Raw genomic sequence first — 26055 nt, 5'->3', positions numbered from 1 at the left:
GTTGAATGGGTGAATTCGGTGGTGAAGCAATGTCCTTTTCCACTGAGGGTGGAGTCTCAATAGACAGAGGGTCTGTGCCCAATTGTCACTTGGATCTCCAAGGATGGGATGCTTAACACCACCCTCAGCAGTTTGAAACTCCAAACCGAACATCTTGACTTGTATATATCACTTGTGAAACGAGATCATAAAGCTTGTATCCTTGGGATTGCCAGTTATAACCCATGAATATCTGTCTTTTGGAAGTGGGCTCAAACTTGTTCCTCTCTTTCTGCGGGATATAAATATAAGCATCACACTCGAACACCCTGAAATAAGAGACATTTGGCTTTTGACCAAAGCAAGTCTCAAAAGATGTCATACCGACCATGGTTGATGTAGTGGATCGTTTAAGGATGTGGACAGTGGTGGCCGTTGCTTCAGTCCATAGACACTAAGGTGTTTGATGATACTCCATCATAGTTGGCGCCATCTTAATCACACTGTGGTTCTTCCCCCCCAAAATCCCATTCTCCTGAGGTATATGCGTGTTGGCAAACTCCTTGTGTGTGCCATGATATGCACAAAATCAAGTTAGCTCATGGGAGACAAACTCCACCCCTTGTCAGAACAGAGGGTCTTGAGTATCTCATAAGACCTATTCTCCTCAAAGATCCACCAATCCTTGTATGAGAATGCTTTTGATTGTAGCTCCAAGAAATACTCATGTCAGCTTGCTAAAATCATCAAGAATTAGCATAAAATACAAACTCCCCTTAAGGGACTCCGTCCTTATCGATCCACATAAGTCTGTCAAAAGAAGCTCCAAGGGCTCCTTAGCCCATGGTGAAGCGTTGTTGGAAATAACACCTCTATGTTGCTTGCTATGAATGCAAGATACAGGTGGTGGGTGGTTCACCCCAATTGCTAGCAATCCACACACAAGTTGACCATGAGCTACCAAAGGTACTCATAGTTGAGGTGGCCAAACCAAGCATGCTATAGCTCAGTTTGAGTTTGAGAAGAAATAAGAAGAGAAGAAATGGCAAATGAAGAGAGTATCATGTAGACTTCATTCTCCTCATGACCTGCACAAAGAACCTATCGAGATACTCCATCAAGAACTCTAAAAGAGTCCTTATTGAGCTTGATTGTAAGGCCAAGAGCACACATCTTGCTCACTGAAAGTAGATGATGGCCTAAACTTGGTACCTAGAGAACCTGTGATGTGTGGGCACTACCTTGCCCATCCAAAATCAATTGTATATCACCTTTGCCTTTGATTGAGACCGAAGAATTGCCACCTATGAAAATTTGTCCATGCATCAGATGCATACGGGCGACACCATTTAAAGGAGTCATATGGTGGGAAGTGCCACTATATACAATGCACTCGTGAGTCTATGGGGCCAACATTGCTGTATCAATGGCTATCAGAGAAACGTCCTCAAGCATCTCTAAATGAAGGAAGGTGGCCCATGAAGGAGTGACCACTGCTTGTGAGTCCTTTGTAGTTTTCTCCTTCTTGGTATCCTTGTCCTTGTTAGGGCAATTCTTCTTCCAATGACTTGTCTTGCCATAGGTGTGACAAGTAGACTCCTTTGCTTTATCTTGCTTAGTCTTCTTGTCCTTGTTCTTGTTGTTGTTGTGCTTTTTCTTCTGTTGGGAAGATTGATTTGTCACCACCTCTAACGTGGAAGCGTTCTAAAATTTGAGTTGTTCATCTTGGTCCAAGATTATCAGAACCAACTCCTCCCACTTAAGGGTTTTTATTTGCTTTGAAGCAATCAAGATGGAATAAAATGTACTGACATGGGGCGATAATTGTGAAAGAAGAGTTATCGCCATGTCCTGTGAGATAATCACCTTCCCTGTGTTTTGGATTTGCATCTGCAATTGCCGAAGCTTATTGACATGCTCTCACATAGAAAAAGACTTGTTGGGACTCAAAGTCCACATCTGAACCTCTAGAGACACCCACCTTATAACCTTTATTTGATTGTACATTTGATCCAACTTTGGCCATATCTTGTGAGTGACAGTCAAGTGCTCGATGTGAGCAATAATAGCTAGGGTGCAAGAGAGAAAGAGGAAGAGTGGATGTGGGCATTCAATTTATCCTAATGGGCCTATACCTTTATCAACTCCATTTTCTCATCAGTAGAAAGCGAGGCAACACGAGTTGTAGGATGGTCTATAGCTTCAGTCTTGAGCTCCACCAAACTATAGGACTCTAGGATGGCAATTATCATTACTCACCAGATGTAGTATTTCTCCCCATCGAGATTTTTATTTGAAGAAAGAGTTGGTAACACGGGGACCTTATGGTCCATAATAGCGTGAAACTTTGCTTCAAACTTGAAAGACATTGTCACTTGAATAACTTGCACAAAAATAAGCGTAGCTCCCTCTGACTCTGCACATGGTGCTTGCTAGGGTTTCCTCCGCTCGACTGATGAGTTTCAATTGCGCTAGAAGCGATGAAAACTCTAAATCTGCTCCAAAAGGCTGTAACACAGCTTTTTTTCCTTCACCAACAGCAAAACCTGCAGAAAACAGCAACTTCACTCCTTTCCCATTCTTCAATGTTTGCATCAGCCTTAGAATGTTAAAAGCGCAAACTTTTGTCATGAAGAAGCCTCCTGTTCAGTGCCCACAATCAATCAGCCCTTCTATGCTGCTTTGATACCATGTCAGATCGCAGTGAATGTGGAAGCGTATGGACAAGATTGAAAGACAATAAACATGAGAGAAGAGGGAGAGAGAAAAGAGACAATAGAACACAGGAATGTGCAGTTAATGAACTCTGAAATAAAGAAGGTAGATATACAAATGGGCTGTGGAAGTATCTCCTTGATCCGATCTCTCTCTCACCACTTGAAAAACAAGTGAGCATGGGCTGACTGAATGCTGGACATAAATAACTGAAAAGTAGCCATTAAAATGACCAGGTTGGCTAGCCAAATTTGGTTGACCAGCTGCCAAACTGCCGATTGCACATAAAATAATGCAAAAAATCAGCAATTTTGATCAGTTGTGTCACGTTGCATTGTCACTTGCCCACAAACTATTTGAGCTGCTTGGAAAAGGGTTTAGCTCCTAGTGGTTGTTGAAAATGCCCAAATTGATAGGAAATGCATAATTGTGCCCGAGATATCTAACTGTACTACTGTAGCTTGACAATGCCAATCCAGGGGATGACTAGATATCTAATTGTCACCTCCTGCAGGATAGCTTTTTCGATACGGGCGAAGCTTCAAATGTTGTATGAAGCTCCCTTAACTATGCGTGTAGTTACCCTTTCCGGACAACTCTAGAAGATGAAGTTTGGGCCGAAGGATACTATCTAGTCATTCTCGATTCGTGTTACATAGGTATATGATTAGCTTCATCACATGCAATCCATCCTTCTAGAGGCTTACTTTGTGGGGACTATGCTCTATGAGCTTCCTCTGGAGTTTGATGGAGTACCCAATGCTTTGTGGGCCCAGATGTCATCTATGTGAGCTTTATCCATATGTCCTCCATTTTGCTTGAGCATGAGGTGTCTTTACGGTTATAGGGGAGGGTTCCAATGAGGCATTTATTGCTTCAAAGAAGGGTGATAAGAAGAAGAAGTCGAAGGCCCAATGTTATCACTATGGTAAGAAGGGACATTTGTGCAAGTATTGTAAAGAGTTAGCAGTGCCAAGGAAGAAGAAGGAGAAGAAGAAGAAGTAGGATATCACCTCATTGCCAAGCCATCTGCCTCCGTTGTCTCCAACTCGTATCCTTCAGCCAAGGCCTAGGCCAAGGCACGAAAGGGTTATCTTCTTCAGATTGAGGGAAGGGCTTGGCAGCCCCTCTTTTGCTTGCTTTCTAGTGCAGGTGATGTGATCATTCCTCATGACTCTCCAATGACATTAGGTTCTCTTTGAGGCACCTTGATAGTGGCTTGATCACCCATTGCTTGGGTATCCATGGTCTTATTTTGGTGGTCTTTGTTGTATGGACTATGATAAGTCCTTATCATTGTATTGTTTTATTATATTAGATCACCCATAATTTGGGAGAGGGTTTTAGCCATCTAGTTAGCTCATGTGTGAGTTTGGGCATGTGCAGTAGTGAGCCCGGCATTTTAATTTTTAGTGTTATTTAGGCATTTTAAAAATTTGTCATTGGTGATTTGAGCATTTATTTCTGGCCGACTCGATCACATTATTGGCTTATTTTTGGTCTTTATATTCAGGCTCCATCCTCCATAGTCAGTTATTCACCACTTGCAGATTCAAGTGTAGGGTCTTGTTGGAGAGAGGGAGCTGGTGCCAGTGCGAGTGCCCACGCAGCCAGTGGCTCCTTGTTGTACACGACTGTCTCGTGTTTGCTATATGGATTTTATTTCTCGAGCATATCTTTGAGTTCTCCTTTGCAATGTTCTTGTGTTTTCTCTTTTCTCTCTCTTCTGTCTTATGTTCAACAATTTATTTCAGCATTCTTCTATGTTTCCATTGCTTCTAACAAGTTCAATCTATTTTGCAATTTGCACGTGCTTCATTTGAATCCCATGTAAGCACAACTTCCTCATGGTTGTCCTCATCAAAATCGTTGGGAAGAGGAAAAGGACACTAAGACCGAGGATTAGCTCCATTAACGATGTACCAAATTTGCTTCTACACAAACCAAGCTTTCATCACAGCGCTCCATTTAAAATAGTCAGGTCCATGCAACTTATCATTTATAGAAGTGCACGGAGGAGCCTTTGGAGAGGAGAAGAAGAGAAGATAGAGAAAAGAAGATAGATAGAGGGAGAAGACAGCCAACCAAACAGCATAGACTGCACAAAAATAGAGTTCACAGGTAGTATTCACAAGCTGACCACAAAAAATCAACTGCAGAAAATTGAAAACTGCAAATGCACATTGTTACTAGAGAGCACATGCTGCCACCTAGCCTCTAAGAGCAAGATATGCAGAAAATGAAGCAGTTGCTGATTAAAATGTAGGTCAAACAGCATTAAATGCAGGCAACCTATAGGCGACTTGCATTAAATGCAGCATATAAGTAAATGCAGGCAGTTGGTGCAAAAATGCAGCCTCCAAAGTGGGGATAGATAGGGTAATGGCAACAGGCAGCAGTTGCTAGGTTAGCAAGGGTGTAGATGGCCCGTAATCAGCAAAGAAACAAGGAGTAGGAGCCTAGATCTTGCAATCTAATACTATGTTAGAAGTGATGCATCAATGGAAGCATAGACAAGTGCTGAAATAAATTGCTGAACACAAGATAGAAGAGAAAGAAATTGAAAGAACACTGAAAAGAAGAGAACTTAGAGATGTGCTTGGGAAATGGAATCCATATATCAAATATGAAGACAATCGTGTACAACGGTAAGTCACTGGTTGCGTGGGAACTGACATCGGCTTCTATCTCTGGTGGGAAGTCCACCTGAAGAATGATGATGACTATATGACTAAGGAGGAGGAGGAGCCTAATAAATAGGTCCAAAATAGGACATAACCAGCAGCTAGTCGGCCAGTTTGGCACAAAAAATGCCAAGCCAATAAAATGCCTAAAATACTAACAAATGTGCCCAAACCATTAGGCATGCACAGACTCACACATGAGCTGACAATCCGACTAATAGAAATTGCCTCCAAATTGGACGATACATAATGCCACATAATACCTTTCATGTTAGCTTGTTAATGCCTTTCCATGGGGATGCACGAGAGAATATGTGTTGAAATTCAGCGAGAGATTGAGAAGTGGATGAGATTTTGGGATTTGATCATATCTTTGTACAAAACATAAGGAAATAAAAGTAAGAGGTAAAGTTTCCAGGCACTACTTGGTGAAGTTTCAGACTTATTCATGAATGGATGCAAAATGGATGGAAGAGAATGATTTGGTAGAGCGGGCTCCTTCAGGTTTAGTAGATTAGGAGGTTTAGAGTATTGCGTGATACTTAAGGGGGAGGTAGCATTTCCACTCCTTTGGTAATGAACAACTCATATATATAGTGGATCGTGTATGTACTTAGTTTGCATCCAAGCTATTGTTTGCTATCAATATTTTAACCAAGAGGTCACTATTCAGTCTACTAGTTACTATAGTTGATGTGTACTATGTAGATCAGTATAGTTTTTACCATGGCTTTGAGACTATACATTTGCATTGGTTATTAGTAGCTTTCAGCTGATGTACGTCACACATGAGCATTATGTGATGCACCTTTATGGATAGGTTATTATGCTTAGTTTATGTACACGTGTGTGAATTACAACCTGGATTTCTTGGCTGAAAATTTCAGCATGTGTTTGACATGGACTTAGTTAGGCAATAGCTGCAGGTCTTGTTTGATGTCATACGCTTCTCCAATAATCTTCATATGCTTTTGCCACATTCTGAGTCAATCGACGATTAAAAGGATTTGAGGGAGAGATCTATCACAAGGACCTGCGTTTTTAACCTTTTGTTTTGGTATGATTAATTCATGCAGATGCCAGATGCACATGTGAAATACAAGTTATTTTGGACATGGATATTCCAAAATACTGTTAGCAGTCATCTGTGTCCTGCACAATCATCTCTTGCTTGTGAGCCTTAGTTTGAGTTAGATGGGGATATTAGCAGCTTTGACACTCAATTTATTATGTGTCTTGATGGAAAAGACAGCTCTGTTTAGAGCATGCATTTCTTTTTCAGTTGGTTTTGTGTGTGTTCAGACTGGCTGAGGTGTATTTCTAGCCTTGCATTTCTTTTTTAGTGACTGGACGGTGTATTCACACCTATTTTTTTTGGCAATCAGCTCATACTATAGATGACTGCATTTTCTTCATTTTTTTATGTAGTCAGCCAGATTTTTGGTACTCCTACATAGTAGATGGCTAGTTTGTTTATTGATTGGCTATTTATAGCCATCGCCCAATTGCTAGTTATTCATTCATAGATTATCTTTTGTAGGTTTTAGCACCCTGAGATTTAGGGATTTCCCTTTGTGTTTTGGTGTTGCCTTACCTTATTAGCATGATCCAGTGCCCTCATTGATGCCTTGGGTTGTGTGCAAGGATTGATCAGTGCACCTTTGCATTCAACATTCTTTTGGAGTTCAGTGCAGATTTTCTGCTTTCATTCTCTTCTTTTGTTGCAGAATTTCTCTTCCCTTCTCTCTCCATGTTTGTGTTCCTCTTCCGTTGCACACTCTCACATGGTATCAGAGCCAAAGTGAGGACTCAGAGGTTCTATGAAGAGAAGACTACACTTAGCTTGCTGTTTGGAGCAGATTTGTTGCAAAGAACATAGATGTTCTACCTTGTTCAGGCCTTTTACACAATGTACGGGGCATCTATAACTTCTCTTTGCTGAGTGTAGCTGATTTTCCCTCCATTTGGTCAGCCTGACTCCAAAACACAGGAGTTTTTTGTGCCTTTGTAGGTCTATTTTAAGAGTTCTAGAGTACCAATTTGACAAGTTTGATAACTCAAATGAGTAGAGCGTTTAGTCTTCCTTCAATAGGTGGTCCCATCAATCAAACCATTACAAAGAGCGATGCAAAGATTGACATTTAGAGCCTCATTCTTGCTTTGATAGATCGAGAAGATTGGAGTCTGCTTCTCCTCCCCTACTTCTTTGCATGTTTCTCACAAGGCCAGTGTTGTAGGTCCTCGAATAACCATGATGGTTCCTTTTGTTTAGATGCCAGTGTTTTCTTCTCTCCCCACAGAAGACCAACTTGATGGTGCGAACTACTCTCTTTGGTCTTGCAAAGTGGAGTGTATTTTTGATACCTTTGACTCATGGGACTTTGTTACTACCCCAATCCTTGTCTAGTGGAGGATCTCTACATTGGTTCTATGATGGACCATTTTTGGCACTCTTATATAGTAGTCGGCCAATGTTTTTGCTAATTGGTTCTTTATAGTCATTGCCCTAGTTTTTGATTATTTATTCAGAGTGAAACCAGCCTTCCTTCCATGGATGGGTGGTAATTCCCTAATTACAACTTAGTTACAGTAGTAACATTGATTACAAAACTGAGAAATGCAAATTAACTTATTTAGTATTTATTTAACTTAATTGAAAAAGGACTTGATGTACAATAGGATTCTCCCAATCCCTTTCGGTATTCCAACTTCCCTTGCTATCCAAAATGACTAGCAAGTCTTCAATTTGATTTGCTCCTTGATTCGGGCAATCAACAGGCATTCCCCCGCTTTGATGGAGATGGAAAATGCCCCATATTCATTGATTTGTTGGTTCCTCCACTCGAATTCAATTGAAAACAGCTTCAGTCTTGTTGAATCCAAGTCTTGGAGCTTCCAATTTTTGGCATGCTTCTCGATGCTACTACTAAATCCTAATTTCTACTTCACAGATTAGGGCTTATAGTAGAGAAATCTGCAATTTCTGAGCCTCTGGTGATTTGAAGCAAGGGCGGGAGATGAGAGAGAATGTTGAGGAGAGAGAAAATTCAAACTTTGTTCTCGAACTAAAGAAAATTTGTCATTTGTTGCTATTGCCCTGTCTAAACAGCTTGTAGATACAAAGAACCGAAGGAAATTAGTCATTTACTGTTGCTGCGTTGTCTCAACAGCCTATAGATGCTGTCATTTGTTGTTGATTGGTCTTCTCTTGCCCTTGGTTACCTCAATAGGTCTTTCAATGGCTGCAAATCAGACTAGCAATATTTTCTCCCTCTCTCTTGCAAGCTGAATATACAAAAAACGTCTCTCTCCAGCCTCTAAAGACGTTTTTTAGTCTTGCATGAGCATTTTTGACAAGTGGCAGCCTTTCCAAATGGTTTTTCTAGCATTATCCATAGTCAAATATTAATTTTCAGTTTTTAAATACTAAAAATTAATCTAATAATTATTTTGGTACCTTGAAAAATAATTTGACTAGCCAATAATTTAATTGGTTAGGCAACATCCATTCCCGAGTGTCTTTGCGTTATCTTTGACCATTAGATTGGATTTAGGTACCATTAAATGCCACTTCTCTAGTGTCATCAATTGACACTTATGACCAAATGAATGACCTAGGCCAATGACTGGCACCAGATACTACCAAGAACGTGTGCGGCATAACTTATAGCAACTTTTGCCTTTGACATCCCATGATTTCCTCGGGTCTCGGGCTCGTAAATTTACTCTAACCCTAGTTACACCTCACATGTGCAACATTTACTTAACCATGTGGTTAAAAATTAATCCACATGTTAAGTGAGGTTTCAAAAATAAATGTTCTCATGACACACAATTATCTTTTGCAAGTTTCAACACATTCTGATAGTTGCGTCTAGGGGCTAATTAGTCCACCTTTGTATTCAACATTCTTTTAGAGTGTACTGCAGATTTTCATTGTAGTCTTTCTCTTCCCGTCTCTCTTTGTGTTTGTGTTTGCTCTCTTTTGTTGTGCACTCTCACAAACCAAAGTTGGGAATTGGAGCACAATGAGAAAAGTTGTGACAAGTTATGTTAGACATATGCTAGTGGATGCTTGGTGACAATCTTGGTTCTAGGCATTAAATGAGCCATTGGAAATAACTTGTGGTGCCATTGGGCTAGAGGAAAGTAAACATTTAATGCTTAGACTAAGGTTAAGGAGAGTTAGAAAGACTTTTAAGTTCAAAGGGCTTAGCACATTAAATTGTAGATGGGCGGTGACTAATTTGTAGGCAAGGGAAGAGGATTTTTGAATTTCCACAATTTATTATTCCAGCTAGGGTGATTGCTATTCAATGGGCTGCCAAATTAGTTTTAGAGTAGGCGATAGCAGATCGCATGTGTGAGAGAACATGGGCAGCAATTTTCCTTGTCTACCTCAGTGGAGGTAGTAGTAGAAGAGGAGGGCCTGTCAGCTACTCAAGGATTTTACCCTCCCTTTTTGAAGCTGTTGGCACCATCAGAAATGCCATTAGAGTTATCGAGAGAGATTAGTCAAATTGTTTATGTACTATAGAGTTAGTGGAATACAAGTTCAAGAAATACCGCAAGGGCCACCAGTTTTGGGGCCAATCAAGTGTCCGATGTCTCCAATTTAGGTGATAAAGTATTAATTTCAGACTTGTAAATTAATTTCTTGCTTTAATTGCTGGTTAATCAAATTAAGCACTGCCCTACCTGAGACGAAAGGCTCGCTTAAAAGACCAAAGCTGAGAAACACCACTCAAGGCAGTAGGTGGAGGATGTAGCTATTCAGATACGACATTTCAAGGTTCTAGATACTCTCAACATGAGGTCTCTCCTGAAATGTTGATGTGATTTTAGGGTAGCCATTGCTTTATGACCACATGAGCTTGGTGGATCATCACTCACACTTTGTCCTTACTAGGGATGGGACTTGGCATGTGGTGAAGACCTTGCATGGTACTCTTGCACCCTTTGCAGCATGAGCTCAGCAAGTGGTGGTTATTTCTCATCCCTAGGTGAAGTGGATAGTTTGCAAGGGCTGCTATGTTATGATGGTGTATTTGCAAGAGCTTGAGAAGGAGTCTTCTTCTTCTTCATAGTAGGGAGAGGTGGATGAGATAGGCTTGACATTATAGTTTTGTTCTTTTTTCTTGGATGGGTTACCTTGGGAGTTGTCCCCATATGATCAGAGGATTTCAGGATTGAGTTATATTTAGGAGCGGACCTCCCTCAAAGGCACCCTGCCAGATGAGCAAGGAGGAGCTTTGACCATAGATTGAGGACCTTTTGGAGGGGTTCCATGCTCCAGTCTTGCTGGTAAAAAAGAAGTATAGGAGCTTGCACCTGTGTATGGATTAGGGTGGCAGCACCTGTTGGAAGGATCGTGAAGGGAGCGAAAGGTAATCCTCTGAGCAATAGAATATTGAAGAAGACTCCAGGCAGGAGGAGGAATGATGTGGGTGGCAGCAGAGGGAGCGAAAAGCTGTCTTCTTGTCATCAAGATGATAATGATGATTATGGGCAGCAAATTAAAAGGTCTGCTGACTGAAATGCAGCTCCATGATAAAAAAAATTAGGTGAGCCTGATGTTCATTCTATATATTGCATGTGTGGTTTGTGTCATGTCGTGTGTAGATCTATGTGGGCATTTCATCAGGTTACCTGCTGCATAATGCACTAAGTTCTTAGTTCACATGCTTTGGGTTTGCCTTCACTCTGTGTTCTTGATTACCTGCTGTATACTCTGCTGTGTCTTTGTTTCTATCAGATTGCTGTGTTTTCCGGATGCATGGTAAGACATTTTTTTGCATGATCAGCTGCATTTGTGTAGTGATTTGAGTGACAAGCCGTGTTAGCATTTTGATTTGATTTTGTGTCTAGTGTAAACTTGTCTCATGTTGGGATAAAGGCCCGTTTGAGCTTTGTGTATGGTACCACACACTATTCAGTTGTACATGTGAGTGCACCCTTATATTCCCCAAGTATAAATACATTTTATTCTTTGTGTACCAACACATTTGTTGGAACACTAAAATCAAATTGTACTTTCACTTTTAGTGTACCAACACATTTGTTGGTACACTAAAATCAAATCGTACTTTCACTCTTCCTCTCTCTCTTGCCATCACTCTCACTCGAACTGTTGCACATCCCTAGCCGAGCTCCAACAATTGGTATCAGAGCGTTTGGTTTTGCAAGCTTCCCGAGACCACGGTACAGGCAGCTCGAGCCACAAGGCCTATTCAACACAGGTTGTGCTGAAGACCAGCAGGCGTGACTAGGCGACAGGCAAATCGCAGTCGACGAGCTCTAAGTCAGCGTGAGGCTGATTGCTGCGTGACTAGGCAGGATGTCGATACTCCAACAACTGGCGGTAGGCAACCAAGCCAGGCTCAACGACTAGTGTGCAGTAGGCGCAACGACTAGGCAACGACATAGCGATGTGACGGCAACGGTCGCGTGACAGGCGACAGGCAGATCATGCCAACAGGCAAGCGATGTGACGGGGCTGGGCCAACGGAACAACCCCAAACACCCTCTCCTCCCCGTTCAATTTTTAAAAAAAATCTATCCCTTGTCTTGATGGGGGTTCACACGTGGTAGCATAGGTTCCAGATCTGTGCAAATTTGAGCCCTAAAATTTGGGGCTTTTCCCAGATTTAATCCCATCTATGCTTGGTAGCGACATTTAGGTCAGAAATTGTAGACATTGTGCGTGGTGACCTCAATCAAATATGGGATTTTGCGAGATTTGTCGGAATTTCGCTCTTTTGAGTAAAATTTCCTAACATTGGACCCTGGAAAATTGGGGCTTTTCATGTATTGGTAAAGTTTTGCTTAGTTGGGTTAGATTGGTTGACATATATGTACTTTTAGACTTGAAATTTGGGGCTTTGTGCAGAATTTGGTAAATTTTTGCATTTTGCTTGTGTGGTGGCTGGTTCATGTACAAACAACAGAGATTTATTACTGTTTGAGGAAGAACAACAGTGTGTTAGCTTGTGCTTCTACAGTCCACAGCATTTACTCGTGTTTGTGATAAAATGGCTACAACTTTTTCCAGTTCAAATAGCAAGAGTTTGACGGAAATCAAACGGTTTGATGGTCATGGCTTTGACCTTTGGAAAGACCGTATGTAGGACATATTGTTCCTAAAGGATTGTGAGGATGCTTTGCAAGAAGATAAACCCGTACAAATGTCTAAAGATGAAAACTACCTATGAGATCACCACACCTGTTATTCAGGTGCATTTAATGCGCAGTTGGTGAATATGCGACTGGATGAGTCAGCCTGCAGCTGAGCATTTTAGTGCATTTACAGGTACTTTAAATCAGCACAAGGATTCAAATTTGGATTTTGATGATAAGTTGAGGGCAATCTTTTTGATCATGACAATGGGTGGTTTCTCTCAATAATAACCCCAAACTCTCATATGATGGGGTGAGGGGTTCAATCTTGAATGAAGAAATTAGACGTATGTCTAGTGGAGAAGGCAACAACTCAGCTTATAATGTAAGAGGCAGGGCCGAAAAGAAAAATGCAAATGCAAGATATAGAAACAGAAGCAAGAGCAAAGAAAGAGAAAAGAGTGACATTACTTGCTATCATTGTGGTCGGAAGGGCCGTAAGAAACCTAATTGCAGGTATTACAAGAAGGAACAAGAGAGAAAGAAGAATGTAGGAGACAAAAAGGAGGAGGATAAGATAGATGCATCTTAGGCAGCCAAAGGCAAGGAAAAGGCCAATGTGGCATCCAATGTGGTCATAGAGGAGCTTTCGGATACAGAGGCTGATGTATTATGTGCAATTGATTATGATGCCTTTGTATGTCACATGCAGGATATGCAGATTACCAAGGCTGATGTGATTGACTCACTTTTGTCAGTTGATGATGGTGTCACTCAGACTTGGATTGTAGACTCTGGTGCCTCTTTTCATGTAACTCCTTGCTTGGAGTGTTTTGCTAATGCAGAAAGTTATGGAAAGGTGTAGCTTGGAACTAACCATGCTTGCAACATTGATGGGATTGGCATTGTACGCTTGTCTTTAGACAATGGGCAAGAGCTTGTGTTGAAAGATGTTAGATATGTGCCTGGCATTAAAAAGAGTTTACTATCTATTGGTTAGCTTGACTTGCATGGTTACACTACACTATTTGGTGGTGGTTTGTGGAAAGTGAAAAAGGGTTCCATGCTGATTGTAAAAGGAACCAAGAAGGGCACTTTGTATTGTTTGCACTGTAAAGCTTTGAATGGCATGTTTCTTGCAGTTGCTGAAATTGGTAGTCACTTGGAATTATGGCATAAGAGATTAGGCCATATGAGCCAGAAAGGACGTCATGTCCTTACCTCTTTGAAGAGGGTTGATGGAAAAGGCTCTAAACTTGACTTTTGTAATGAGTGTTAGTTTGGAAAGCAAATATAAAATTCCTTTTACTCTGATGTCTCTCGTAAGTCCAATATTTTGGACTTGGTGCATTCTGATGTGTGTAGTATGCCCGTGAAATTGTTGGGTGGTGTTGCATATTTTGTCTCCTTTATTGATGATTGTTCCAAAAAGATTTAGGTATACCTGTTGAAAAAGAAAAGTGAAGTGTTTGCTGTTTTTAAAACTTTTCATGCATTTGTGACTACTCAGACAGGTAGAAAGCTGAAATGCTTGAGAATTGATAATGGAGGTGAGTTCATATCAACTGAATTCAAGTCCTTTTGTGACTTGCATGGAATTAAGAGGGAGCTTACAGCTTCTTAGAGCCCTTTTTCAAATGGGATGGCTGAAATATATAATAGGACTTTATGTGAAAGAGTGCGGTGCATGCTGTCCATTGCTAATCTCTGTCATGAATTTTGGGGAGAGGCACTCAATAACGTGGTTCACATTTGCAACCGCTCTCCAAACAAGTCCTTAAATAATGGCATCCCTGAGGAGGTTTGGTCTGGCAAATCGGCCTCATATAACCATTTACGTATATTTGGCTGTGATGCTTTTGTGCATGTTGGAGATGAGCCGAGGAATAAACTTGACCCAAAATCCACCAAAGGCATTTTCATGGGCTATGGTGATAAGGGTGAATGTGGCTACAGAGTGTGATTACCTGTGTCCAAGAAAATTATTTGTAGCTATAATGTTGTGCTTAATGAGACAAAATTGCTGAAAGGTACTTTAGCCTCTAATGAAGATATGAAAAAGGTCAAATTTTAGAATTTGCAACCACCTGTTACTTCAAAAAATGAGCCTCATGGTGCTGTACCACAGGCTGAAACTGATGAGCAGCCGGTTATTTTTGAGCCAGATGATGATGGACAGCAAATAGGAGCACAAGGAGGTCATGGACAGCAAGATAGACTTGCTGATTATGAAAATACAGGTGCTGGTAATGAAAATAAAGGTGCTGTACAGCATGAACAACATGCTGAAAATGGCTTACAGCAGCCAATAAATGCTGAAGATGCCATACCTCCAGATGTAGATCCAATTCTTGAAAATGTTGATCATTGGGTACGTAGGTCTACATGCGTAAGAAGGCAACCACATAGGTTTGACCCCTCCTTGCATTATGTGATGCTTACAGATGAGGGTGAGCCTCTTATCTACAAAGAGGCCAAGTCATGCGAATTCAGCAGTAAGTGGGAGCTAGCTATGTAGGAAGAGATTAAATCTCTATATGCAAATGATATTTGGGATCTTGTGTTGTTGCCCAAAGGAAAGAAGCCTCTTTCAAACAAATGGGTTTACAAAGTAAAGACAGTTGATGGGACCAAGTACAAGGCAAGACTAGTTGCTAAAGGGTATGCAGAGAAGAAAGGGATCGACTTCCAAGAGGTTTCCTCACTTGTTGTGAATATGTCCACTCTATGTGTGCTTTTGGCTCTCACTGCTGTATTGGACTCAGAGTTGTACCAAATGGATGCAAAAATAGCTTTCTTGCATGGTGATATTGATGAGGAAATATATATGAAACAGCCCGAGGGCTTTGTAGTTCTTGGAAAAGAATAGATAGTGTGTAAACTAAAACATAGCCTGTATGGGCTGAAGCAAGAACCACGGCAGTGGTATAAAAAGTTTGACACTTTTATGCTATCTCATGGGTTTACACGCAGCCATGCAGATCATTGTTTGTACATGAAAAATGATACGGATGGCAGTCCCATCATACTTGATTTGTATGTGGATGATATGTTGCTAGCTTGGAAAAGAAAGACTAGCTTGGATGTTTTCAAAAATCAGCTGAAATCAGTCTTCTCCATGAAAGATTTGGGGAATGTAGAGCATATTTTGGATATGAGGATTCGCAGAGATAGAATGTAGAAATTGCTGTTTTTATCTCAAGAAAAGTACATTGAAAAGGTACTGGACAGATTTAACATGGTTGAAGCTAAGCCTTTTGGGGTACCCTTACCTCCTTATCTTAAGCTTATTAAAGCCAACAACCCAAAAGGTGACATGGAAGCAAATGCTATGAAGGGGGTCCCTTATGCATCAGCTTGTGGCTCTCTTATGTATGCTATGGTCGCTACTTGTCTAGACATTGCTCATGCAGTGGGAGTTGTTAGCAGGTTATGTCAAATCGTGAAAAAACACATTGGAGGCTGTCAAGTGTATTTTTCGATACCTAAAGGGTACACAAATAAAGTGTATTTGCTATGGGCAGGGTGCACTTAGTTTGCAGGGTTATTGTGATGTAGACATGGCAGGTGACTTGGACACTTGTAGATCCACTAGCGGGTATTGTGATGTAGACATGGCAGGTGACTTGGACACTCGTAGGTCCACCAGCGGGTATGTCTTTACAATTGCTGGTGGGGCCATTTCTTGGTGTTCGAGGTTGCAGAACATCGTGGTATTGAGTACAACTAAAGCTGAATACATATCAGCTAGTGAAGCTTCTAAGGAAGCTATATGGTTGAGTAGACTTGCAGAGGGTCTCGGCATGTCTATGGGTATTGCAGTTTTGGGATGTGATAGCTGGAGTGTTGTGTATCTGACTAAGAATGCCATGTATCATTCATGCACAAATCATATCAATGTGCGATATCACTTTATCAGACAGATTCTAGAAGATGGTCTCATCACATTGACCAAGATCAAAACACAGGACAACCTTGCAGATGTTCTCACTAAAAGTCTAAGCAAAGCTCAACATGAGCATTGCATACGACTAGTGGGAGTTGGTTAGAGGTTCACTTCGGACCTTTAAGTGGGAGGTTGTTGGGATAAAGGTCCATTTGACCTCTGTGTATAGTGTACACACGCTATTCAGTTGTACATGTGAATGCACCCTTATATGCCTATAAATACATTTTATTCTTTGTGTACCAACACATTTGTTGGTACACTAAAATCAAATCGTACTTTCACTTTTCCTCTCTCTCTCTCACCGTCACTCTCACTCTCACTCCTTGAACTGCTGCACATCCCCAGCTGAGCTCCAACAGTCTCAGTTCATTGAGGGTGAGTTGGGTTAAATTTTAAGTCAAGGTGCTGTATATTAAGAGTGAATTCCACCTACACGCCCATGGCATATTTATACAGTTTGAGTTTTGCTTCAAAAGAATGTCACCTTATGCATTGTCTATGGGCCATGGTAAGGTGTTCTACATATGCAACGTTAAAAGTCTACATCTGAATTGATGTTTTTAAACCGTGAGCAACTTCTTATGCTTGAAGCTTTCTGTTTCATGAAGGTGACATGTTTGATGGATGTACTGACTAGAGCTGTTTCAACTAATTGCAGGATTTGAATCTGGGTTAAGTGTGTTAAAATGATCTTTCTAACAAGTTAAATTGATTTGGGTTAAGTGTTTTCAAACAAGCGCTATTTAGCAAGGTGCCTACACTAGGCAACTTGAGTGTCTAATGAACTGACATTGTACTTGTGTGTGTTGCAGAATTCAAATATGTCATCATCAAAGCCACGATGGAAAAGTCCTAATGCACAAGATTCTGTGCTTGAAACTTCAATATCTCAAACATACAAAGAATTGCAGGCTGGATCTCCAATGAAAGCTTTCATTTCTCAAACAGCTGTAGTCCTGAGCGCTGATGCAGTGCAATCCAATCTTTTAAATAGTGCTTGCTTTGGACGCCCCATATTGGCAGGGGATAAAGCTTCCCTTTCCAGTGGTAAGCATCTACTAGAGTTTCTTTCTGGACATGCATAAATTGATCACACAGTGGAGCTTTGCTCTCTAACAGTAAGGCAATATTTCTTTCCTGTTTTAGTCAAACATCCAAGTTCTAGATAAGTACTTATTAAAATGTGTCCTTCCAAGATTTATATGCATGGATTTTCTAATTTGCATATTAGAAGCTTAGCAGCTTCCTATAATCTTATCCAGGAGGTGATGCCATTGATGAAAGTCACTTGCATCACGATAACTTACTCAAAGATGGAGAGGAGATGTTTTTGTATGAACTTAGCTTTGAGGAAGCTTTTTTCCTGGTTCATGAACTCAAGTGCTTATGGGTTTCTCAAAAACTCCCGCAAGTATGTTTATGCCCTCTCTCTCTCTTTCTCTCTCTTTCTCTGAGCAAGCGAGTGAGTGTGTGCATGTGTGTGATTCCCACTTTTCTCTTTCCCTTGTTTTAGGATTTCACAAGATGCATTCATTCGTTAGCGTGATAATGTTGCTCATCATTGGTGCCTCAGTTAGTTTGCATTTCTTTTTTCTCCCCCGGGGGGGGGGGGGGGTGTATACATAGGGTTTGGATGCAATGATGGTTATTTCTAGAAGTGTCAGCTTACTAATGTGATGGGTAACAATATGCCAAATTGAGCTGGACTGAAAAAAATAAATTATAGCTGCAGTTGTAAACTACTTAGAGCTGTGGCTAACTCCTGCAGGCTGATTTGGAAAACAAAAATGCAGACCTGCTAGTGAAAAGGCAGTTGTCTTACACATTGAAACTGCTTTGTACAGCATGGCACAAAGTTGGAAAACTGCTTTGTACTGCTTGACACAAAGCTGGAAAACCATAGTCACATGGAATGGAAAATAGGAATGGGGGTGGTCATGAATTGCCATTGCATGTGGCTATGTAGTCACATGCAATAGGCATGGAACAGGAAATGGGAACAGGGGACCCAAAAATGGCCACTCCATGTGACTATGTGGAAAAGTAACGTGATAGTTCTAAAAACTGATGCCATTGTATGCTAGCCAAGAACTATTGCGTGATAGGGGTTCTTTGTGCGCTTTATTTGGTGTGGCTGCTTGTTTCTTTTGCTGTCCTGGTTGTTCTTGCCCATGACCTGTGGACACGAGCTACCTCACTCTTGGAGGGGTTGGCCTCTTTGTGACTGCTGCTGTTTTGGTCTTAGTTGTTTCCATCCATGATGTATGAAAACAAAATTTCCATTGTTGAACCACATCTGTAGATACAATGCACAATGATAAATACAAGAGACAATGCACAAAGATTACATAAACAAGAATTTCACTATCAATGAGTGTAATTGTTGAAAGCTAGATTGCACACTCCATAGGCTCGCTCTAGACGAAGGATCTGTCATCAAACACTTGAGAATGGAAGTTGTCTAGACAATTTCATTATTGGTGAGTCAAATTATTTTTTGGGCATCGAAATAATTAATTTTCAGTATTTAAAGACTAAAATTAATATTTAGTTATTGATAATGTTGAAAAAACCATTTGGGAAGGTTGCTACTTGTTAAAAATGCCCATGTAAGATTCAAAAACGTCTTTAGAGGTTGGACAAAGGCATTTTTAGTATAAAAGAGAGGGAGGAGATATTGCTGCTGATTTAATCTATGGCCATTGGAGGATCTTCTGAGGCAACTAGGGCCAGGAGAAGACCAATCAAGAGTAGGTGGTGACAACATCTATAGGCTATTGAGATAGGGTAGTAGTAGTAAATAATATATATTTTTTAGTTCTTTGCGAAGAAAGCCTTTGAATTTTCTCTCTTCTCAGCATTCTCTCTTATCTCCTAGCCTTTCTACAACCTTTCTGCAAAGATTACAGCAATGAGATCACTAGAGATTGAGAAATTTCAGATTTCTTTGTTGTAAACCCTAATCTGCAGTAGAAATTCAAGCTTAGCAGTAGCTTTGGCAAGCATACCAGAAATCAAAAGCTTCAAGACTTGGATTCAACAAGGCCGAAGCTATTTCTAGTTAAACTCAAGTGGAGGGACCAGAAAATTAATGAATTTGGGGCATTTTCCAGCTCCATCAAAGCGGGTGAAGGCTAATTGACTACCCGAATCAAAGGGGCAAATTAGATTGAAAACTTGCTGGTCATTTTGGACAGCAAGGGTAGTAGGAACACTGAAAGGGATTGGAAAAATCCCATTGTATATAAACTTTTTCAATTAAGTTAAAAAAATACTGAAAGGGGCAGTGATTTTGGGACCAACAGGGTATCCATTGTCTAACATTATAAGTTAATTTACATTTCTCAGTTTTGTAATAAATATTCAGGCTGTAACTATGTTGTAATTAAGAAATTATCACCCATCCATAGAAGGAAGATTGGTTCCAGATACTCCATTGTATGCACTGCACTTCTACATCTTGTAAGAAAGCACCGTGAAAAAGAAGTCCAAATGCTAGAATACCCATAGTTCTTCCAACATTTTTCCTCTGGCTGTGTCCCCTTTCCACAATATGGACATTTAGGCCACCATCTCCTCTCGTCTTTCTCTCTACTCTTCTCTTCTCTTGTCTCGCGCATGGCTATGGAGGATGGAGCTTGGAGGAAGAGGCTTGAGGATACTCGAGCTTGCATCACGAATCGTGGAGCTATCAAAGTGCTTGAGAGAGGAAGCAACTCAATTGGGCATCAAGGTAAGCTCACTACACTCGTAGAGAGGGATAGCGCGTCGGCTATATAAGAGGTAGCTATTAGTGCTCGCTTGAAACACTTCAAAGAATAAGCGGTCCGTGGGTCTTGGCGGTTGAGTGTGAGCTTACCTCTACATTTTGGTTCTATTGTCGGGACCAGCTGAAGAACTCTCCTATCTTTAAGCCTTTGAGTTTCCTTTCTTTTGCATCCCCCCTTTCAAACTTGCAATAAAAGCTTTGGTGGAGGTGGATCCACTAGCTACCTCTTTGGTGCGTTCGTCATGCTTCAAAACCAGCGGGGCAAGCTCCTTCCATAGAAGGTTCTCATGGGTCCTTGATGTAAGAAGGCTGGTGTAGAAGACATCAAACTGGGGAGATGACAGTTGAGTCAAAAGAATCATAGCCATATCCTTAGAAGAGATCATTTTGCCAAGGGACGCAAGCTTATTCCTCATGTTCTCCAACCTATTGATATGATCATTCATGGAAGAAGAATCATCAACAATGAGCATTTGTAATTTCTTCTCGAGAGCAATCCGATGGGCAAGTATCATTTGATGGTACAAAGAAACAAGCTTTATCCACACTTCCGTTGCTTTTTTCACAACCTGCGCGTATGCGCTAGGACAGAATCTTGTAAGCTCATAAGGAGGAAAGATTGAGCTTTTGAGTTGAGCTGACCCCATAAGGCCGCATGATCCATGCATGATCCAACGATGGGATCCTCCATTGGATGGGGAATAGGGTGGGTAACAAACTCCCAAAGATTGAAGGTATCAAGGATACACTCCACCTTACATGACCAAAGCGAGTAGATGGAACCATTAAGTTGGTCTTCTTTGGGCAAAGAAGGGAGTACGGGCACCTCTATAGAAGGTGCCATGGAAGGCATATGAAGGCTAGCAGAATGGGCCTTGTGTGAAACATGGAGAGAACGGGGAGGAGAGGGATCTTGTATAAACGGGCTAGGTGACCTCCCGTCGTCGTGTGAACTAGCATAAAAATCTCTGAGTCTCTTAGAGAAAGGAACAAAGACCTCAATCTCCAAGTCAGCAAAGAACTGGTGATAAGACATCTTCATATCTTGCAAGACATCCACAAGAAATCTACGTTTTGGTGGTAGATAGTTCTGAAACAGGAGGAAATAGCTACAGGGTCACAAGGAAGTCGATGTAGAGGGTCGGCGTGAAGGAGATAGATTGTCACCTGCACAAGGACTATGTGCATTTGCTGAGGAGAGCTGTCATTTGACCAAGGAACATTGCATTTGCAATGGAAGATTGTCGTATGACTGAGAAAGCTTGTCGTCTCTAGCAGGAGAGGAAGTGGGCAACAAAACGGGTACCTGGCACAAGGAAGGACGGATGCCTCCAAGAAGAAAGCTGCATTTTCAGAAAAACGCTGATGTGGCAAGGTTGCTTGGCAGTCTGGGGTGGCCTCCTCTGTGAGAAATCAGCTCTGTGTTTCTCTTAGACAATGATACCATGTGAGAGCATGCAATGGAAGAAGGAACTCGAACATGGAGGAAGAGAGAGAGACAATCTGCAAGAGAAGAAGAAAAGAAACCTGCACTGAACAAGGAACAAATGCTGAATATAGAAGGAGGACTGATCAATCCCTACATGTAGCCCATAGCGTCAGTGAGGGCACCAAATCAAGCTGATGATGATAGCAGCATCAAAGACGGAGGAAGATGACAGAGTCAGAGTGTGCACCTTCCAAGGAAGGAGTGAAGATGATAATCTAACTGACTGCCAAGTGGGACACGGCTATAAATAGCCAAAAATCCCATAAATTGGCTGACTTGAAATTTGGGGCCAAAAATATGGTTGATGAGCATTTAATGCTAGTAAAAATGCTAGAAATGCTCAAAAAAATCCTAGAAAGGGTGGACAATGTCTGGCAAGTGAGGCAGACTAAAGAATGCCGAAATTGCCTTGAAAATGCACATAAAATCCCGACTGGAGGAGAAAGTGCACCAAAATGCAATAAACTAAGTGCTCTAGAATGAGCTACCTCCTTTGTCAAAACAAGTGATAGATAGGTTAGAGCTCCTAAAGTCCTTGTTTTGCTCGGACTGAGGCTCACAGGTAGGAGATGACAAGACATGACAAACATGACTGCTAACAAGTTTTGGGCTTTTTCCCGTTGTGATCTCCCTTATTTTCAGCTTGCTGCCCATCTTGTTCACTTACAAATCGTTTATTTGTAGCCATTAATTCTTTGCATTGTGCAATTGATTTCTAAGTCTTTCCTTCTTGTTTTTGCCTCTTGTCAGCCCTATTTTCATGTTTCCCCCTTTTATCAATCTTGGGAAACTTCTTAGATGGCTTCAAATAGTCTTGGAGACCAGAATTCTTTCCACGGCCAAAGCATCGGTTGTGCTTGTCGTCTCTATGAGTTGTGACATGCTAGTCATAGTGGTCTTTATGCAAAAATTCATGATTCCTAAAGGCATCCCACAACAATACTTCTCAATTGGCAGGGACAATATAATAAGAAGTTTCAGACAGTATTATATTGCTCTAGTTACCATAAACTACCAGTTGCAAAAATGGTGCATTGGCTGTATTTGCATAATAACTAGAAGCATATGAAGCATTTGCATGACCACCATTCATTCCTTGAGCCCTATACATACCAAGTGGCAGGGGGTGTAGATGTGTTACCATACATGCCACTTTATGTCCTAGGTATCATGCCCATACTACCATGCATAGGGTTTTGCATTCCACTTGCCATACTTGGATGCATTGCATTTTGCATTCCATGCATGGGTTTTTGGATACCATAAGGATTTGTACCTTTCATTTCCATATGCGGTCCTTGACCAGCCGCGATGTGGAATATTGTACCACCACCAAAGGATCCTGGATGCCCCATATTTGTATGCATGCCTTGTTGTCCAAAATCCATTGGATTGCACTACCAAGATGGCCTTGCATTTGTGTGTCTTGCCCCATTGGCACTAGTTGCTTTTGCTCACTCATCACCAACTTTTGTCACATCTTGATATTGCGGTGGCTCTTCTTTGGGAGCTTCTTGCTGTCCGGAAGCTTTAGAGAATGACATCTTTTTCTATCCTTGCTGTCCTTCTTTGGCGAGTTCAAGAATCGTGTAAACTAAGGATCCTTGGCCAATTGAGCAAAGACGTCTGCTGATGTCCTTGAAGTGGTCATCACATTCTTCATCTCCTTGCTGGTCGTCAGTATCTTGTGGTCTAGAGAGACCCTCTTTTTTCCCTAAACCCATATTTTCCCTTTGCTGCCCAAGCTATGTGCCTGCTCCAAGGTTAGGCATTGCATTTTCTCTATCGCTTTGTGTAACTTTAGAGGGTGAAGCATCATCATGACTTGAAACACTGTATGATGACATGCTTGCTGTAATGCACTTAGCTAATCACAATTTTTGCAACATGCAACTTCACTGCCTTGCACAAGTGCCTCAGGTCCACCCACTTACAGGAGTTGATGGATCCTCACAATTGAACCATGCAACCAGCCTTTCTTATTGGCAAGGGTGGTGATAACTTGATCTAACTCAAATTGAAACCAGCCTTCCTTCTCGGATAAGGTGGTTTAACCTGATTAAGCACTTAATTACAGCAATCAGCAAATGAACATAAACTGAAATGCTCACTTTACCTTCATAAACTTGGACAGTGGACACCTTGTTGGCCCCAAAACTGGGGCCCCTTTCGGTATTTCTTTAATTTCAATTGCTAATGGATAAATTACAAGCCGAGATTTCACGATCTTCTTGGCGGATTCAAAAGCCCGTTGTTGTTCCAATAATCAGCAAAGCATTCGAGCGAATTGCCCCTTGATTTTCACCTAGGACTTGCTCTAATGGAACCCCAACAGGTCAAATGCTGCCCCAAGTTCACAATAGATGGGCTGGCATCTGAAATCCTCACGATTCCATGAATTTCTGGTGTTGATTTCAGTGTATAATGCCTTTGATTGATGGCACGGGTCCCAAGGTGGCTGCTAAACCCTAATTACTGCTGTAATTTAGGGTTTACAGCAGTAAACTCTCTGCTGTCCACCAAATTTGGCTGTACTCTACTACCAATGGTTGAGAATTACTAGGAATGCTTGAGCATAGACTGGAGGAGATGAGAGAATGGTGTAGAGAGAGAGAAAATCAGCTGAAATGTATCTTTTGATTCATAGCTGTGATGTTAAATCTGATGGCACCAATAGCTTCAAAAGGGGGGTAAAACATCAGCTTGGTTGGCGAGCCCTCCTTTTCTACCGCCGCCTCTCTTAAGGCGGAAGAGAAAACCTGCTACTCCCTGTCCTGTTGCGGCGCGCGATCAGTCGTCGTCGCCTCTCAGAGCCAAATTTGATCAGCTCCTCTCCCTCTACCAAGCTCCGAATAGCTGCCATTCAACTTCCACCACCCTCCAACAACCTTCTCCCTAGTTGCATGGGAAAGTTTTGCCAAGTGGCAGCCTTTCTAATGCATTTTCGGCCATTTAATTAATTTTTCAGAAATAATTAATTATGAAAATTAATTTCCCTTTTGACCCCGCCCAAAATTAAACATGTCCATTTGTAATGAAATTGGCTAGGCCATTTGCAACTTGGAGTGGTTCCTAACCTCTGTTGACCCTTAGACTAGCATTAATTAATTAATTAATGCTAGTCTCTAGTGTCACCACTGACACTTAATGGCCAAACAATTGTCCTAGGTTCCAACCTGGCACCAACTGACCACCGAAACCCAGTTGGCATAACTTAACACAACTTTTGCCTTTAATACCCACTGCATTCTCGGGGTCCTTGGCTTGTTCCCATGAAATAACTGCCATGTGTATCACATGTGCTAAACAACCTTGCACATTTGATTAGTAACTTAATCAAATGTTACTAGCAAGATTAAAGCATCTCAAAATTTCACGTCCCCGTGACAAACCTTCCCCTTGAAAACCTTGCAATCGTCCTCGATTGCACTGCATTGGGCCAAAGCAAAAGTATATAGCACTGGAATTTCAATTTGGCATGACAGTCACCACAACATTGGCCACTGTTGTCGAACTGTTGCCTATGCGCAAAACTTGTTGAAAATTTCCAGCCAACACATAATAGAAAACTGAAAACCAGTCCAAAACTGTCGCTAGAAACCATTGGGTGCATCCATAACTCATGTTTCTCAACTGTTCTGGCTTCAAAACCACAGTAAAGCATATTCTCAGCATAAACCATGGCAAAAACTTTCAATGACATTCGTTTACATGCGGCTGTCCATGGAATTAGCTGTAAACCATTAAAAACTGAGCATGACATGGACTGATATGAGAACTGATCACAAATGGCTGCAAATGTGACTCCAAACTGATCACAAGCTGATGGTAAAAAAAAAACTGATCAGAAAATGATGCAAAAACTGATGCAAAACTCATTCCAAAGTGATCATAAACGGTTCTCAAATTGATGAAAAACTGAGTTGAAAGTAATTAGAAATTGATCTCAAAATTGAGGCAGAAACTCATGCCAAACTGGTTTAAGAACTTATGCATAAGTATAGTCTCAGATCCGTGGTGACAACCATACTCATATACATGTATCTCACACTGACTTGTACACCGAGTAGTGACCTCATAGCAGACATACTGTCAGCACAGTACCTTGGATGTATGTTGAATACATCCGAGATCCACTACATACGAGAGCTGTCCAAAACCGGTGGAGTGGAAGTGCTACCTCCTCATTGAGCATCAGGCAATGCTCCGGATCCCCGCTCTGCTGAACCTGAGTAAGCCCGATCCAAAGTCAGCTCTAACTGAAAGGCATCGAGATAAAGTTGCAACAACTGAGGATGGTCTGCCAAGTCATCCTCTTCCATTCATTTTGCATCCATTGGTGAATAGTTTTGAA

General features: G+C 41.3%; 1 protein-coding gene across 3 annotated transcripts in view; it reads left to right on the top strand.

The window, feature by feature from the left end:
- LOC148015596 (tRNA-splicing endonuclease subunit Sen2-1-like) overlaps positions 1-26055 on the top strand; it is a 62421-nt gene that overhangs the window by 20786 nt on the left and 15580 nt on the right. For all 3 annotated transcript variants that reach the window (XM_087665300.1, XM_087665299.1, XM_087665298.1), the window contains 2 exons: positions 17256-17490; positions 17706-17854. In XM_087665300.1, the coding sequence (XP_087521426.1) occupies positions 17265-17490; positions 17706-17854 (375 nt within the window). In that variant the 5' untranslated portion in view covers positions 17256-17264. The remainder of the gene's footprint in view (positions 1-17255; positions 17491-17705; positions 17855-26055) is intronic.

Source organism: Lygodium microphyllum, chromosome 24 (assembly GCF_053477565.2).
Source record: "Lygodium microphyllum isolate KBCC chromosome 24, Lygodium_microphyllum_v1.1.10, whole genome shotgun sequence".
Classification (NCBI taxonomy): Eukaryota; Viridiplantae; Streptophyta; class Polypodiopsida; order Schizaeales; family Lygodiaceae; genus Lygodium; species Lygodium microphyllum.
This window is presented reverse-complemented; position numbering and strand designations above follow the sequence as displayed.